Genomic DNA, 17664 nt, shown 5'->3' with positions numbered 1-17664 from the left:
GGTGTGAGTGGCTTTTGAAATTGAAAGGCCAGAAATCTAGTTTAAAACATAATTAGAGCTCGCTCTCTCTCACACACACACACAACACACTTTATCTGAGCAAAATCAAAAGGGAGCAAAAGAAAAACAAAAAACCCTTCCGTTGATAGAGAGGGAGGAAGTTTGGCCAGACCAGCCATGGGAAAGCAGCGTTTTGTGCTCCTGCGGTGGCCATGTGCCACATGAACTCAGCAAAATGTTAATGCCCCTCTTGCAGTATTTCTCACAGCAAGAAAAACAGCGCTGTGCTATATTTGGGAGGGGGGAAGGAGAGGGAAGAACAGCACACGATACATGTTCCAGCTGTCTCTGACACCCACTACGCCATTTCCTCCTACAGCCTAAATATTCTCTGGCTTACCAATTTGAAGAGATGGGAGGGGAAAGGCGCATTTTGGCAGCCCCCTTTGTCTCTTCTCAGTTAAGTGCGCTGCCTCCACATGGTTTCTGATCTAATGGAGAGAGTGTGCGGCTCCCAGAGTTGTGGGCAGCTCTATTAATCCCCTCTGCAGCATTCCAGGAATCAAAGAGAACAGGCATTTCATATCTGAAGATTTCTGCCTCTAGGTTACCGATCCTGGGTGTATCCCCAGTGCTACGGAGCAAACTTGCGCTTCACGCCATAGCGAGGGGCCGAAGCCCCTGTCCATTTCTGAAAAGTGAAGGCATTGCAATAGCCGACAGGTCTGCTTTGGTCAGAGGTTTGTTATTGAGGGGTCCTTGCTGCAAACACAAAGAGCAGGCAAAGGAAAACATCTGAGCATCTTTGGTGAGTCAGAGAAGTGGCGCCTTCTAGGTCCTTTGGATGCAGAACAGTTCAGGAAGACTCAAATACAACACCTGGCAAAGTCAGACAAATATTCTGCTTATTTTGGCATGCATATTCAGTTATGGCCCTTTACCTCTCAGGATGTTCCCACGTACATCTTATGGGCCCCCTCCCTCTGGAGCTCCAAGGAAAGGCAGTGGGGTGGGCTAGCCCTGCACCAGGTGGCATTTCACCTGGGTAGGGTTGCCAACCTCCAGATGGGATCTGGAGATCTCCTGAAATTACACCTGGAATTACACCTTCAAACCATTGTTTAAGATCCCGGTTTGATGTACCCTAAGCTAACTAACTATAGCTAGTTGAGTGGCCAACATTCCGTTAAATTAACCATAGTTCGGCTTAAGTGAAGCCTGGTTTCATGTAATATCTGAACTACAAGTTTGTGTTAGCCCCAATTTCCCATCTGCAAAATGGGAGCCATAATGGAAGTAGGGACACCAGGATGTAGCAAGGAATGTTCTGCTGTGGATTCACACTCGGGTATGTGATGACTATAACCCTAATCATCAGTACTTGTGTGTCCTCACCAACAATAAAGCACCCTCTTTGCCTCCCGCCCGCCCCAAATCTCCCTCTTCTTAATTTCTCTTTGAGGCAACAGGAACAAGAGTCGAACAGCATTTTGAATTGATATAAACTCTTTTGTTACACATGTATTGTTTTGTCATATTTTATGTTATTATATATGGTTTGTTTTTGTAAACAGTTATAGGTTGAGTAAAAGGAGCGCAGTTTGGAGGGGGGTTGCAGATTGAAGAAGACAGAAAGAATTAAGAACTGGGTATTCTAACTGGCGCCCTGGCCTGGATTGCCCAGGCTAGCCTGATCTCGTCAGATCTCAGAAGCTAAGCAAGGTCAGCCCTGGTTAGTATTTGGATGGGAGACCACCAAGGAAGTCCAGGCTTGCTGTGCAGAGGAAGGCACCGGCAAACCACCTCTGTTAGTCTCTTGCCATGAAAACCCCAAAAAAGGGGTCGCCATAAGTCGGCTGCGACTTGACCGCACTTTACACACACACATTCTAACTGGCGGGAGGGAAGGCGGCGTGTTATGGCCCAATCTCATCAGATCTCAAGAGCTAAGCAAGGTCAGTACTTGGATGGGAGACCAGCAAGGAAGACTCTATGGAGGAAGGCAATGGCAAACCACCTCTGCTCATCACTTGCCTTGAAAGCCCCTTGCTGGGGCTTTATAACCCATGTAGTTTAGTTATAGATTGTTACTGTCTCAAAGAAAGATTAACTGAACGATTCTTTGTGTGGATGGCCGGTTATATTCAATCCTCACCTTGTAGCTGCCCTAACCTGGATAGCCCAGCCTAGCCTGATCTCGTCAGATCTCAGAAGCTAAGCAGGGTTGGCCCTGGTTAGTATTTGGATGGGAGACCTCCAAAGAATACTGAGGTCGTGACGAGGAGGCAGGCAATGGCAAACCACTTCTGAACGTCTCTTGCCTTGAAAACCCCACCAGGTTCGCCATAAGTCAGCTGTGACTTGATGGCAAAAAAAACCTAGTGGCTAAGTTTGCAGATGACACCAAATTATTCAGGAAGGTGAGAACCAAATTGGACTGTGAGGAGCTCTAAAAGGATCTCTCCAGTGCATGGGCAACAACTTGGGATGTGAGATTTAATGTAAGTGTGAAGTGATACATACTGGGGTTTAAAAAATCCGACATTAAATTCATACTGGTACTGATCAAAAAAATTTTTGGGGGGGGGGCGTTCTTGCAATAGTATTGATACAAATAGGGTTGCCAACTCTTAGGTGGGAAATAACTGGAGATTTGGGGGTGGAGCCAGGGAAGAGCAGACTTTGAGGAGTGAAGGACTTCAGCAGGGTATAACTCCAGCAGCCATTTTATCCAGGGGAACTACAAAACTCAGCAAAAGTCACGATTCCTAATGGCAAACTACACACAGTCAGGGTCTCAAATCCATTTTGTTCAAAGATGGAGGCTGTAACTAGGCTAATTCTGGGCCAAAAATTACGTTGATCTCTGTAGTCTAGAGATCAACTGTAATTATGGGGAATCTCCAGGCCCCACCTGGAGGCCGGCAGCTTTAGGTACAAATGGAGGCTCACCGTGTGAGGGCCCTGGGCAAGGCCCTAGGAAGGAGCAAGATAAAATGGCCAAAGGATACCCCCCACCATTTCTGCTGGTGAAAGTGGAGAGGGAGGGAAACCGAAAGCTCCTCCCTCCCCCCTTGCAGCACTTTTAAAGGAGAGTTCCCACAATGTACATCTGACTGTGAGTTCGGTCACACACCTGTGACCCGACATGTGTCAGGTGTATCATGTAGTTACACCCTAATTTTCACAGGTAGGGTTGCCAGCTCCATGTTAGGAATTACCTGGATATTTTGGGGGTGGAGCCTGAGGAGGGTGAGGTTTGGAGAGGGGAGGGACTTCAATGCCATAGAGTCCAATGCCCAATGCAGCCATTTTCTCCAAGGGAACTGATCTCTGTCACCTGGAGATCAGTTGTAATAGCGGGAGATCTCCAGCTGCCACCTGGAGGTTGGCAACTCTACTCCCAGGCAAGAGTCAAAGATTATTATCTACCCAAACAAGGTGCCTCAATTATTTCAGCCACTGCTTTGCTGTGTCTTTTTCTTGATTCTGTTTACTCAAATTTTATTTTAAAAATAATTTGAGAGTTACATCCCAGCGGCCATTCACAAAATGAGGATTTCTACCCCCCCTTATCATGATTCCCTCCTCTCTCACATGTTGCTTACATCATTACTTATTTATACCAGAATGAGAGGCAGATGGAAGCAGGTCAGGAGGAGTCCTTGATCTTGCATTGGGTGGGGGACTTTCTGTCAGATCACTTTCCAGACCACAGGGGATTCTTTTGTTTTCTAGAGTCTCTGAGAAAATACGCATTTCACTGGTCTACCTAATGGCATTCTGTATTTTTTGCTTCTTTTTTGTTAAATTGTTCACGTGCAATTTGTGTCATGTAGAATGATTGTCAGCTCTCTGTCTCTTATTAGCCGGTGAAGTCCTGGTTTTAGTCTTTATAAAAATAAATAAAACATTTTTTAAAAAGTCTCTCTCAAGCTGCTCGCGTGCACACTCACAGGCAATTCCTGATGCCAACTGGCAAGGATTTGCCCCTGAATTTAGGGGCTGTTATCTTAGCAAAGTTGTAAACAGTTCCTTTGTGTTTTGTTGCAGACTGAATTTGGCACACGGTATATCACCATATGGATAATGCTTAAAGAGCGCCACCTGCAGGAACAAGAAGGTATTGAGTGTATGGTCAGAAAAACCTGGATTTTCAAATATAATGTTAGATGAATAGACAATGACTGTTAAATCAAGGGAAAGGAATTTTAAAATGTAGTGTTATATCCATGTACCTTAATCTCCCACTGCTACTCTCTGGGTTATTTCTGAAGTACTTAAGAGTCAAAGATTGATACAGTTAGATAGCCTATTAACACTATCAGAAATGACCATGTTTTCTACTGAGCAGAAATAATAGAATACTGGAAAGAAGACCCAGAGGAAGAGCCTTTTTTGGCTTATTTTGCGCATACCCTTGTTGTTATTTACAATAATGCTACTGTGCACCACACCCCTTTTTACTACTCATCAATTAAATCAATTGTAAACACTTTAAGTACTGACTAGGCTGATACATGTTGTTCTTTAGGATATAAGTTCTGAATGCTAGTCTTCTCTGTATTAAAAAATGATATACTCTGGGGTTGCTTCCACACTTTCACACATGCCGAATAATGCGCTTTTAATCCACTTTCAATGCAATTTGCAGCCGGGTTTTACTGTGTGAAATGGCAAAATCCACTTGCAAACGATTGTTAGTGCATTGAAAGTGGGTTGAAAATGCATCATTCAGCATGTGTGCAGGTCTCGCTGGTGTGAATGCAGAGGCATGCACGGGGGCAACAGAGCACCTACGTGGAGTTTTTTTCCAACACTTTCCTTGCCTCAGACGCCAGTGGCTGCCACACACCCACACCCATTCCCAGAGCACTTTCCGTGTGACCGTGGGTTGCCAGCTCAGAGTTGGGAAATACCTGGAGATTTGGGGGGTGGAGCCTGGGGAGGGTGGGGTTTGGGGAGGGGAGGGACCTCAGCGGGGTATAATGCCATAGAGTTTGCTCTCCAAAGCAGCCATTTTCTGCAAGCGAACTGATCTCTGTAGCCTGGAGATCAGCCATAATAGTGGGTGGCAACCCTTGTATGACCTAAGGAACACTTCACAGCTTTGTGGGGATTTTTCTTCAAACAAGGCGGGTGGGGGGGAGAATGACTGTTCCTGCACTTGAAAGGAGGGGGGGATAGGAGAGGGCTGCAGCAGTGGGGCAGCTTTTCCAACCACTAGGGGGCGCCAGAAGATCTCCTGGAATTACACCTAGGTCCAGGGCATTTGCTCATGGGGTTTTTCCGTCGGTTCTGGCCCCATACTGCTTCCGCATGTCCCCTGATTTCCACATGCATTTTTGTATGTTTCGTTTTCACATTGTGTGTCCCCACCCCGTTTCCCCCCCAGCTCTTTTGTGATCACTTTTACCACGAAGCCGATTTTGAGTCTGCTTTTCCCTCACGCGTAATATTTCTATCAAGGTTGGCTCAGCCTTCCATCCTTTCGAGGACGGTACAATGAGGACCCGTCTTGCTGGGGGTAAAGTGTAGACGACTGGGGAAGGCACTGGCAAACCACCCTGCAAACATAGTCTGCCTAGTAAATGTCGGGATGTGACGTCACCCCATGGGTCAGTAATGACCCAGTACTGGCACAGGGGACTACCTTTACCTTTAGGTGTGCATGTGGATACATCTATGTCTGTATTGTTGGAGTAGCCCTTAGTAGCCATGCATTTAGATCAGGGATTTATTATTTTATTGTATTAATAACATCTGATAGTTTTATCATGTTTCGTTTTTTCGCTATTGTGGTGAAAATCCTTTAGATTAAGGACACTTTGTTTGTGTTAAGAAAGAACCATTTAAAGGCCCTAACTTATAGTTTAAAAAGCGCGTTAAGGCCTGACTATGGCCTTTAGCTTTCGGATGCTTTTAGTCTGACCCCATCTTCAGAGTAGGGCCTGTGATCTTGGAAGAAACAATTGTCAAGGACTGTTTCAACTAAAGTAACATATCAGGTACAGAAAGTTTTCAAAAGCACAGGCCCATCTCCGGAGAGTTTGGGAAAAGGGCTTTTGTAAAGATCTCTTCCCCATGGTTTAGCCTTTAAAAAGTATCGTGAGATCCCTGTTTCCTTATCATTCTAAGGAAAGAAATTAGGCTGTAGCCATCTCTCCTTAGAGTGATCCAGAGATCTCTGATATCTGTTTGTTTGTGTATATGTGGGTCTGTTAAATTCTGCCTTGAATATTGAAGTTGAATACTGTTTCTTTCCTTGCTTTATATTTTCCTGCAGGCTTAATAAATCTGTCTGGTTTAACGTTTGTGTAGAGTGTAAAAGTGTGGGGTGCAAGAGGGTAGAATGGAAGAGGGTAGAGTGTGTGAGTTTCCTGAGTATGAAAGAGTTTCGTTTAACGTAGTGTGAAAGACTTTTAAGGGGATGTAGTATGTTTGTGTAGTATGTCAGAGTTTTCTGATGCATGATCTATGTTTCCCTGGTCATTGCTTTGGTGAGTAAGCAGGCAGGGAAGTCCAAATACAACGAACCAAAGGAAGGAGGGGGGAAATCCTTCCCCCCCTTCAGTTGGAAAATTCTCACATCAGCTATTATATCAGATTTTCTTGGTCTTTGACTGTAAATAAATTTGATTTGATTTAATCTGAGTATAAAAATGAATGATTTAGCACTGGAGTTTTCCATTTACTTAGCACTGACTCACAGCTGCTCCTGGTACTGGCCGGTTCTTGTTTCCCATCCTGTCTGAAGATAAGGGTTTCTATGCCACCTGCAGTGTGCATTCCCATGAGTACCACAGCCGCCAACTAACGTTAATTGCTGAATCTCTAGTACTAGTTGCTGGTTAGAAGGTGGGAGTTAGAGATAAGTTGGAGACCCCATGTCAGATAATTATTTAGGACCATTAAGAAACACTCTGGTAGCAACACAAAGGGGCTGTGGCTCAATGGAAGAGCCTCTGCTTTACAGAAGGTCCCCGGTTCAATCCCTGGCATCACCATCCATTTATTGTAATAACCATAGAGGATGAGGATGAGGATGAAGAAGAGGAGGAGAAGGAGTTGGTTTTTATATGCCGACTTTCTCTACCACTTAAGGAAGAATCATACCAGCTTACAATCACTTTCCCTTCCCCTCCCCACAACAGATACCCTGTGAGGTAGGTGGGACTGAGAGAGCTCTAAGAGCTGTGACTAGCCCAAGGTCACCCAGCTGGCTTCATGTGGAGGAGTGGGGAGACAAATCCAGTTCACCAGATTAGCCTCCACCACTCATGAGGAGGAGTGGGGAATCAAACCCAGTTCTCCAGATCAGAGTACACCACTCCAATGAATTTCTCTATGAATTTCTCAAATCCCTTATAAATCCATCTAAGCATTTCACAAGTTCGTTGTGCTCTGTGTGAAGATGTAGTTTCTTTCATCAGTAGTGAATAGAAAACCCATCACATGAACACATGAAGCTGCCTTTTACTGAATCTGATCCTTGGTCCATCAAAGTCAATATTGTCTACTCAGACCAGCGGTGGCTCTCCAGGGTCTCAGGTAGATGTCTTTCACATCACCTGCTTACCTGGTCCCTTTAACTGGAGATTCCGGGGATTTAACCTGGGACCTTTGGCATGCCAAGCATATGCTCTACCACTGAGCCATGGCCCCTCCCCATCAACTTTGTTGGGTGCCCCCAGTTCGGTATTACATGAGGGAGATAAAAAGTTATCTCTCCCATTGTCTCCCCGTGGTAGGGAGAAAGTGGATAGAAAGAACTTTTTCCTCTGTGATCCTTGGCTCATAGGGTAGCTGCTCCTAGCCTTTAGATAACCTCCTGACAATATTATGTCCATAAAATAATAATGGAATTAAGACAGACAAGGGGGTACATGTGAGTAGTCACTCATGATCCTGTCGAAAATTTATACAGAGTTAGACGTTTGCATCTAACTTATAGAAATAATAACCACAAAAAGTTTTCTCGGCATAAATAATGGTGCTACAACTAATGCTATACGCAGTACAGAATGATTACGTTTCTTGACTTGTATGAAATGAGATCTGCTTATGCAGAAGACCTTGCAGAGTGGGAATTTCCTGCTTCTCCCTCCTGATGCTACCACTAAAGCCCCTAGAAGTTTTGTTCTTGGGGGATCAGCAGATCCTCAAGAACAGCCTATGGGGCAAAGAGGGTGGTCTACAGTGTAAGGTGGAAATTAGCAGAAACCGTCACCCTCCCTTCCAAACACGGAAGTACTCTTCAATCCTTGAAACTGCATGGTTGGAGCCAAGCCATTATTAAGTATCTTAACAATACACACCCCACGAAATGAGTTCAGTGGGGCAAATTACACAGTTGCCTTGAGAACAGCCTTACAGTCTCTGATAAAGTTGGAAAATGGAAAATGCTGTTGACTTGCTGATGGACAGCTGATAAGCAAAACTAAAAGCATGGTTGCTTTTTTTTTTTTTTTTAATAAAAGGACGCAGTTGAGAGTTTGCTTTTAGTACAACAGCATTTGTGCGGCTACCTCTCCAGACCTATGAACACTCTGGCAACCATGTTGAAGATATTTGCCATTCTAGCAGCTCTCACAGGTAAGACACCCACAACACAGCAGACAAAATTACCAATGGATATCTCTTTTCGAGACTGTAATCAAAAGGAAGGACTTCTTTACACAATCATTTATTAAAGTGTGGAATTCACTGCCAGAGGATGTAGTAATGGCCACAGACATAGACAGCTGTAAAAGAAAATTAAATAGGTTCATGTAGGAGGGGTCTATCAGTGGCTATCAGCCATGGAGACTAAAGGGAACCTCCATGTTCAGAGGCAGTCAACCTCTGAATCCCAGTGCCAGGAGGCAACATCAGCTGAAGGCCTCGGCCTCTATGCCCTGTTGTTGGTCCTCCAGAGAAACTGGTTGGCCACTGTATGAGGTGCTGGACTAGATGGACCACTGGTCTGAGGCAGCCGGGCTCTTCTTATGTTCTTCATCATGAGCAATATTGTCTAGGATACAGCAAAAGTCCTACAAGTTGTTTTGTGGATTCGTCATGCAGACTTCTATACATTTTAATTTTTATGAAATGTCATTAAAATGTTGGAATTTGTCTTTAAGAAATGGATATCTCTGAATAAGAGACTTAAGAGGTAACCTGGTCAAAGCAATGTGTTTTCACAAATGGGTTGAAATCTGTATGAACTATGTGTCTATCAATTCATCTATCTGTCTTATACTAGCCAGGGGTCCAGGAATCATGAAATTAGTTTAATGATCCTAGGGAAGTCTTACGCCTGTTTTTTCTCAGACAGCAGTTTCCCTAATGTATCACGGGAAGGGCAGTTTCAACAGTAGATTAGGATATGACATGGGAGTTAAGAGGTTTTTTAAAAAGTTAATTCCACAGGGCTAGCACAAACCATCATAGACACCAAGACAGGATAAGTCTTGTATACGGTATGTTGTAATCCATATATAGTCATACCCATTTTTATTATTATTTGTAGTGTTTGTACCTTTCCTTGTAACCATCCCACTGCTGGGTTCATAAGGTTAGTGCTATTTAATTCAAGCAGTCTTTGTTCTTCATCACCCCTTCCTATGGCCTGCAGGGTTGAGCATTCACCAGTAGCGATCAGGGGAACTGTGAACCTGGATAAGTCTGCCTTGCTAAAGCACTACAGCACAGAACATGGATGAACCTCTCAGCCCCCTCCCAGTGTATGTCCCTTGCTGACGACAGCAGAGGTTGGACACCACTATGAAACGTATTGAACAGCAGTAGGAATGAAGTTCTGTAGACATCTAAATTAGGGGTGTTGTTCCAACGGCCGGATATGACATAAATGTAACTTGGTCGGGCTGGGCCGTGCCTTGCCAGCCCAGATCGGGACTGGGGGAGGGGTGGCTGCCTTGGCTGGCTAGCGGGCCAGATAAGAGCTCTCAAGGGGCCGGATCCGGCCCACAGGCCTTATGCTTGGCCAACAAACCTGGCTGTTGAACACCCACAAATATGTCTCAGGGCCAAACATGAGTAGGGTTGCCAGGTCCCTCTTTGCCACCAGCAGGAGATTTTTGGGGCTGTACCTGAGGCGGGTGGGGTTTGGGGAGGGGAGGGGCTTCGATGCCATAGAGTCCAATTGCCAAAGCGGCCATTTTTCTCCAGGTGATCTGATCTCTATCGGCTTGAGATCAGTTGAATTAGCAGGAGATCTCCTGCTACTACCTGGCAGTTGGGTAAATAAAGGTTAGCCTGCTATACAGTTAGTTAGCAAATACAAAATAGCAGAAAAACAAGCATTCAATAAATGCAAAGTATGTCTTTGTTCAATTTAGGCATATAGTTAACATACAATTATATAATCATTGTCTGTGCAATATGATGCAGGATAAATCAAAAACAACTTGTAATTACAAATATCTGAATCCCATTCAAAGAGTCTTTGTGCAAATATCTCGCCATTTTCTGCTATTTTGTATTTGCTAACTACCTGGCAGTTGGCAACCCTAAACATGAGGCTGCAAAGTACACGAGCTGATCATCCTGACTCCAGTTGCAGTGCAGGTAGGGTTGCCAACTGCCAGGTAGTAGCTGGAGATCTCCTGCTATTACAACTGATCTCCAGCCGATAGAGATCAGTTCACCTGGAGAAAATGGCCGCTTTGGCAATTGGACTCTATGGCATTGAAGTCCCTCCCCACCCCAAACCCCGCCCTCCTCAGGCTCCACCCCAAAAATCTCCCGCCGGTGGCAAAGAGAGACCTGGCAACCCTAAGTGCAGGGGATCAGCAGCAACTTTGCGGCAGGGGGGCTTCAGGTCTGCAACTGTAAAGCCTGTGTTATAATGTTAATTTCGAATCAATATAACACAGTGGGAGGTTGATAGTTCAAAGCAGCGGTTTATTGAGCTCAATATACATACCGGATGAAACTGCCCTAATGCGCAGGACAGTCTTCATACAGAACAAAGGATTGCTACCCCAGTTATAACTTCTGGTTAGGGATGTTCCAATTACGTCGACTTACTAAACATTGGTTGTCTGCCTTTCTTTAATTAACATAGTATATAGAGATTGGTAGAAGATGTCTCTAAGCAAGCACTTGGTCTTGTGATTCACATTCCTAACAGTGAAGGTAAGACACTGTTTTTCTCTACAGGGGAAAGCCTGTACCAGGCAATGTGTTCTGTTGGCCTCTTATAGTTATGGATGCCAACGTTCCCAAAGTTTCCATGTGTGGGTAGAATATATCTGCCTGATGCTATGCTCTATTCTTGAGCATAGCACCTCATGAACCTATGAATGTTTATACATATGAAATAATATATGTTTTCCTATAAATGAAGTTTATAGGCACTTCACAACTAGGACAAAAATAAACTAATTCCATGGTGTTTCTTGCTCTTCTCTGCTTGTCGCCCGTAGGCCCTGCGAGGTGTGTTATCGTGACTGTTCCAGAGAATTCTGTGGAGACTACCATCGGTGGGAACATCACTCTTCTCTGCACATACAGAACAGGAACATTTGGACCTAACTTGTTTATTCAGTGGACATTTTATAGCGCCAAAGCAAAAGCAATAACTTTGGTAAGGAGCGGTATTTTATGTTTTAAAAACGGTCTCTTCCCTGATGAGGACTGCTTGGAACTCCAAATCATCTGACCATCTGACTAACCTTCAGTTTTGTGCCACAGATCTATTACTCTCAGCAAGGCCAGTCATATTCCTATGGAGAGTTCAGAGGCAGAATCCGAGGGGCCAACAGAAGAGGAAATGCATCAATAACCATCTTCAACATGCAGGCATCAGAGACCGGTCAATATACCTGTGAAGTTTTCAGTCCGATGGACGTAGATGCACAGAGTGAAAAATCCATGACGGTCAGCGTACTAGGTATTATCCTTTTGTTGCTGTTTTGTTTGTTTTGCTTCGGTTTTTTGCATTACTTTCTGACTGTTGAATTTGGGATTGTTAATATCACCTATTAAGTCAGAAGAAAGAAAGTCCTTTGTATCTGTGTTGGTCATCCTGTAGCTCAGAATTTTAGTCTAAGTGGCTGTACAGTAGGGTTGCCAACCTCCAGGTGTGCTGGCTAAATCTCCTGTTATCACACAGTATTTCAACACGCAGCCACAAAAATTCCTTTTGTTATTTTTATAAATATTTTTCTTATGCTCACATAGACAAGTACTTCCCGTTCACAGAATCATCATTATAAACAAAGTAACCTTGTAATATTAAAACTAACACAAGCTTATTAAATAACTATAAAGAGACATGATCGAATTACTGTTCATCAGAGCCACACAAGTCTCTACAGCAACACATTCACTTGCTGCGATCCTGTGTGTTTCACTGGTGATTGCTTCATCAGATTAATAATTTCTACATCCGACCACCATTATGTGGTTCACACATCCAAATCTGTCAGCCTTGTAGGCACATATTAATCTGATGAAGCAATCACCAGCGAAACAAAGCTTAAACCGGTGGCTTGTCATATTCTTGACATAACTTCTGGCTGTGATTTTTACCACGGTGCTTGCTGCACACGGATAACGATACAGCCTTGAGAAAGAGAGAAAGAGACATTATTGGTCAGCCGCCATCAGCTGACTACAGAGGAGCCCAGTGCTTATACAACACAGAGGATCGCAGCAAGTGAATGTGTTGCTGTAGAGACTTGTGTGACTCTGATGAACAGTAATTCGATCCTGTCTCTTTATAGTTACGTGATAAGCTTGTGTTAGTTTTAATATTACAAGGTTACTTTGTTTATAATGATGATTCTGTGAACTGGAAGTACTTGTCTATGTGAGCATAAGAAAAATATTTATAAAAATAACAAAAGGAATTTTTGTGGCTGCGTGTTGAAATACTGTGTGATAACAGGAGATTTAGCCAGCTATTATATGCAACACACCCTTGCTTAATAGTTGAACCTCCAGGTGTGGGCTGGAGACGCCCCAGAATTCCATCGGACTTCCAGACAGCAGAAAGCAGTTCCCCTGGAGAAAATGGCTACTTTGGAGAGTGGACTCTATGGCATTATACCCTGCTGAGTTCCTTCTCCTCCCCAAACCCCACCCTCCCCAGGCTCCACCCCCCAAATCTCCAGGAATTTCCAAACCCAGAGTCAGCAACCCTACTGTACAGACATATCCTGTTCTGGATGGATATGAAATCTTCCCTGCAAGATTGACCTCAGGAGAGACCAGTTCTTGCAGTTTCTGACTTAACTGAACATCTACTATTCTTGCTGGCAGAGGTTCTCCAGGGTCTCAGGCAGAGAGAGGTCCTTCCATGCTATGCAACCTGAGAACCTGTATCTGGAGGTGCCAAACTAAAGCTGGACCTTTGTAAGTGACCCTTGTGGGTGCAAAGCATGTGCTCCGCCACTGAGACAGAGCATGAATGCACATCTCATCTTGTCACTATTTGTTTTGCTGTATTGTTGGTATATACCAAAGACTCTCAGATGGATGTGACTGTATCATTTCTGGAGAGAGTTTCCATCTTGTATCTCATGAAGGGACCCTTGACTCTCAAAAGCTTATACCCTGAAAATCTAGTTGGCCTCTAAGGTGCTACTGGACCCATGTCTAGCTGCTCATTTCACGATGACATCTAACATACAGCCAGAATGGAGTAATGGTTAGTGCGTTGGACCAGGACTGCAGAGACCCAGGTTGAAGTCTTGATTCACCCATGAAGATCACTGTATGACACTGGGCCAGTCACCTTATCTCAGTCTTATCCATCTTAGAGGGTTGTTGTGAGGATAAACTAGGTTGCCAACTCCAGGCTGGGACATTCCTAGGGATCTGAGGGTGGAGCCTGGGTAGAGTGGGGGTATAAGTGCCATTGAGCCTCACCTCCCAAACAGCTACTTTCTTCAGGGAAACCGATCTCTGTAGTCTGGAGATCTCTAGGCCCCACCTGGAGGTTGGCAAGCCTAATGGAGATCCATGTATTCCACCCTGAGCTCCTTAGAGGAAAGGCGGGATAAAATAGCGGTAGATGGATAAAAATTATTTATGGAAATAATACTGATAATGATGGTACAGTAGGATTTCATCCAGGACTTATGCCTTGTTGCCGTTGTTGTTTTCCAGCCTCACTGCAGCCTTCGTGGGACACCTGAGATGGGACACCTCATCTCCCTGAACTGCTTTTCTGAGGAAGGGCTGCCTTCTCCTTCTTACCGGTGGCAAAAGGTATCCGGGGACACCGTCACCCCTGTCACAGAGGCATATAGTGAGTAATATTCCCTAGGTCCTCTACGTAATATACTCTTCTGGGTTTGCTGTCTAATTCCTGCAAGTGGGCTGGGCCTAAATGGACACACCTTGTGGAAACCAGGAGCTGTGAGCCAAGAACATTCCTTACGGGGCCCTAATTGTGAGGGGTCGGTGCCCTAATTGTGAGAGGACAGCACTATTTGAGTCCCCATCAGAGCTTGTAGGTGACCCCCTCCTAGATGAAGGGATTGTGATGTGGGGTGGGGGAATGGACACACAGGTCCAACTTGGAAAAGACTGAAGCTGATAAAGAGGGGTGAGTTGGCTGAAGGTGAGTGCTTTGGGGTACGGGGTCTCTCGATTTTTGCTCTCTTTCTTATTGTGTGTGTGTATATATATAGTGCCGTCAAGGCACAGCCAACTTCTGGGAACCCCAGCAAGGGGCTTTCAAGGCAAGTGAGAAGCTGAGGTGGTTTGCCATGGCCTCCCTCTGCAGAGTCTTCCTTGGAGGTCTCCCTTCCCAGTACTGACCCTGCTTAGCTTCCGAGATCTGAGAAGATTGAGCTATACCATGACACCTCCCCTCCCTCTTTCTTATTAATTAATTAATAATAAGCCTCACTATTCAACCAAAATTGGATCCCACCAGTGAGTCACAGGAATAATAAAAAAGACACAAAAAATTAATGCAAAGTTTCCTTGGGGAAGGGATTCTCAGCTGGACCGGATCTCCCAAGTGTTTTCTTGGTTTATTTTGATCAAGTAAATAATGGTGGCATGATCTGTGGTGTCATGTGAGATCAGTAATGTAGTAAAGAAGCCAGAATACAGCAATTTTGTGGTTAAAGGCTAAATTAGAGAAACCTCAGCATTTTTCTTCCAAAGAATATGTGCTAGCTTATCAGAAACTAACAGGCTCAAGGAAATATGCAATGTACTGGAAACTAGCTAAAACCAGTTGAGTTCCAAACAGCACACCAAGATGCTACAACTCCTTATTGTCAGAACAATAATCATCTGGCAAGCATGTGATCCCTGCCTAATAAGGCAAAGGATGTATGTGCTTGTAATAGGTAAGCAAATATGGCAATTAAGGTGGACAGTAGTCATATAGCAGTAGAAAAGAGCAAGAGTTCAGTAGCACCTTAAAGACTAACAAAACTTCTGGCAGCTTTCCTGAATCACAGCTCACTTCTTCAGATACAGCTAGAATGTTATTCCATCTACCCTTAAGAGTGAATTAGACACACAATGGATTGGGTGTGTTATGCAGAGGGGTAGTAGGCATGGAGAAATTAGCTTTGGTAATGAGACAGGAATACCAGATCTGGGGTGGGGGTGGGGGAGGTAGTTGTGAATTCCCTGTATTGTGCAGGGGGTTGGACTAGATGACCCTGGTGGTCCCTTCCAACTCTATGATTCTATGGTTCTATGATCTCTATTAAGTCCCAGATCTCTATTGGTAGTCATATGATTCTCTTTGTTTGTGAAACCTGTATAAAAGAAAAGTGAACATGAGTGCGCACTGGAATTCTGGTGTTTGAACTGAGTTCTCCTTTATTTGAATAAAGCCTTTCCCCCCTCTATCTCTGAGAGTCCAACTGCTTGTGTAAATTGGGAGTAACACATGCCAGGCACAAAGGGTCAATTTTGGTAACAGTAATGATGAAGTCAAGCAGGTATTAGGATTTCAACCATATGGAGTGTGTACTTCAAAACCTCCGTTTCCTTCGCATTTTGTTACAGATCCCAAAACTGGAGTCTTGGTCATGAGTAACCTGACAAAATCTGAAGAAGGCTACTACCGGTGTACCGCTGTGAACTCTCTTGGAAGGAAATTCTGCCAAATCAGCCTGTGAGTTTACAGTAGCTGTGTTCTCATTCAGCACCTATCACTCACTTAGGATCCTGCAATCCTCGGCTTTCATTGTTTTTCAAAAGAAAAGTCATCTTCTTGTTCTCATAGTTCAGAGTGTAAGAAGAGTGTCCACTGGATTAGACAATGGTCCATCTAGTCCAACACAGACTACAACAATAAGAAAGTGACTATAAAACAATAAATATTCAAACTATAAAGAACATATCAGATCAGTAAAAGAAGAAGAGTTGGTTTTTATATGCTGACTTTCTCTACCACTTAAGGAAGAATCAAACCGGCTTTCAATCACCTTCCCCTCCCCTCCCCACAACAGACACCCTGTGAGGTAGGTGAGAGTTCTAAGAGAGCTGTGACTAGCCTGAGATCACCCAGCTGGCTTCATGTGTAGGAGTGGGGAAACCAACCCGGTTCACCAGACTAGCGTCCGCCGTTCATGTGGAGGAGTGGGGAATCAAACCCAGTTCTCCAGATTAGAGCTCACCGCTCCAACCCACCGCTCTTAACCCCTACACCACACTCTTAACCAGGCTACACCAGACAACTAAAATGAATCAGCCAGACAGCATCAGATAACTACTTCTCACAGGTAGCCCTGTAATACTGACCAAAAAAATCAGCACAACTTGGTCACCCAAGACTAGAGTAGATTTTCTGGTTTGTAGAAAATCCTGGTCATAGAAAAACCTAGCAATTTAAAAGTACCCATATCAGTGGTTTTAAAAAGTAACCTGTAATATCTACAAATGTGCAGAAGTCTCATGGGAAAAAGCATGAAAGAGTTTTTTTGTTTTTACAAAGTAGAGATTTGTAGAGGAAAAAGGGGAAACATGCACCCAGGAGAGTAGGAGGAGCATTACAGGAAGGTCTCACAGGGTGATGGAAAATCTGACACAATCCTACCGCTGCCCCCACCCCCATGCTTTCCTGACTAGTTAACTGCTGTCATCCTGGCAACAGATTGTCACAACTTTAGACCCCCTCCATCAATAAACTCCACACCTTGCAAAAGTTATGAATGCAGAAACAGCTGTTTCGTAAACTGGGGGAGATTCTGCAGTTTACGCTAATTATGATTCTAGATGGAGTTTGTATAACCTTGGCAAATCCAGAAGCGTTTATAGAATGCAAGAGCAATGACGTATGGGCCATTCCCATTATTTAGATGGTTCGCTGCATGTGGAAATTACTTGAACCTTGAAATACAGAAGACAATTCCCTTGGAATAAAGGTTCCCAAAGCACTTTGAATGAACACACTGTTGCCTATTTTTTTAAAATCTCTTTCCTGCCAACAATCTTGCATGCTCACTTATAACTAGGGCTGCAAACCTCCAGGTAGTGGCTGGAGATCTCCTAATATTACAACTGATCTCCAGGTAGGATTGCCAGGTCCCTCTTTGCCACCGGCAGGAGATTTTTTGGGCAGAGCCTGAGGAGGGCGGGGTTTGGGAAGGGGAGGGTCTCCAATGCCGTAGAGTCCAATTGCCAAAGCAGCCATTTTCTCTAGGTGAACTGATCTCTATCGGCTGGAGATCAGTTGTA

At 44.3% G+C, this 17664-nt stretch overlaps 1 protein-coding gene across 1 annotated transcript; it reads left to right on the top strand.

Moving 5' to 3' along the window:
• The first annotated feature begins 8540 nt into the window (after nucleotides 1-8540).
• On the top strand, nucleotides 8541-16103 carry LOC130485808 (V-set and immunoglobulin domain-containing protein 1-like). Its single transcript, XM_056858955.1, has 5 exons — nucleotides 8541-8595; nucleotides 11430-11590; nucleotides 11698-11883; nucleotides 14119-14260; nucleotides 15991-16103. The coding sequence occupies exons 1-5, from the start codon at nucleotides 8541-8543 to the stop codon at nucleotides 16101-16103; spliced, it is 657 nt and encodes a 218-aa protein (XP_056714933.1).
• The last annotated feature ends 1561 nt before the right edge of the window (nucleotides 16104-17664 follow it).

The sequence above is a fragment of the Euleptes europaea genome, chromosome 13, assembly GCF_029931775.1.
Source record: "Euleptes europaea isolate rEulEur1 chromosome 13, rEulEur1.hap1, whole genome shotgun sequence".
Lineage (NCBI taxonomy): Eukaryota > Metazoa > Chordata > Lepidosauria > Squamata > Sphaerodactylidae > Euleptes > Euleptes europaea.
The sequence above is the reverse complement of the archived record's forward strand: the minus strand, read 5'-3'. Positions and strand labels throughout refer to the sequence as shown.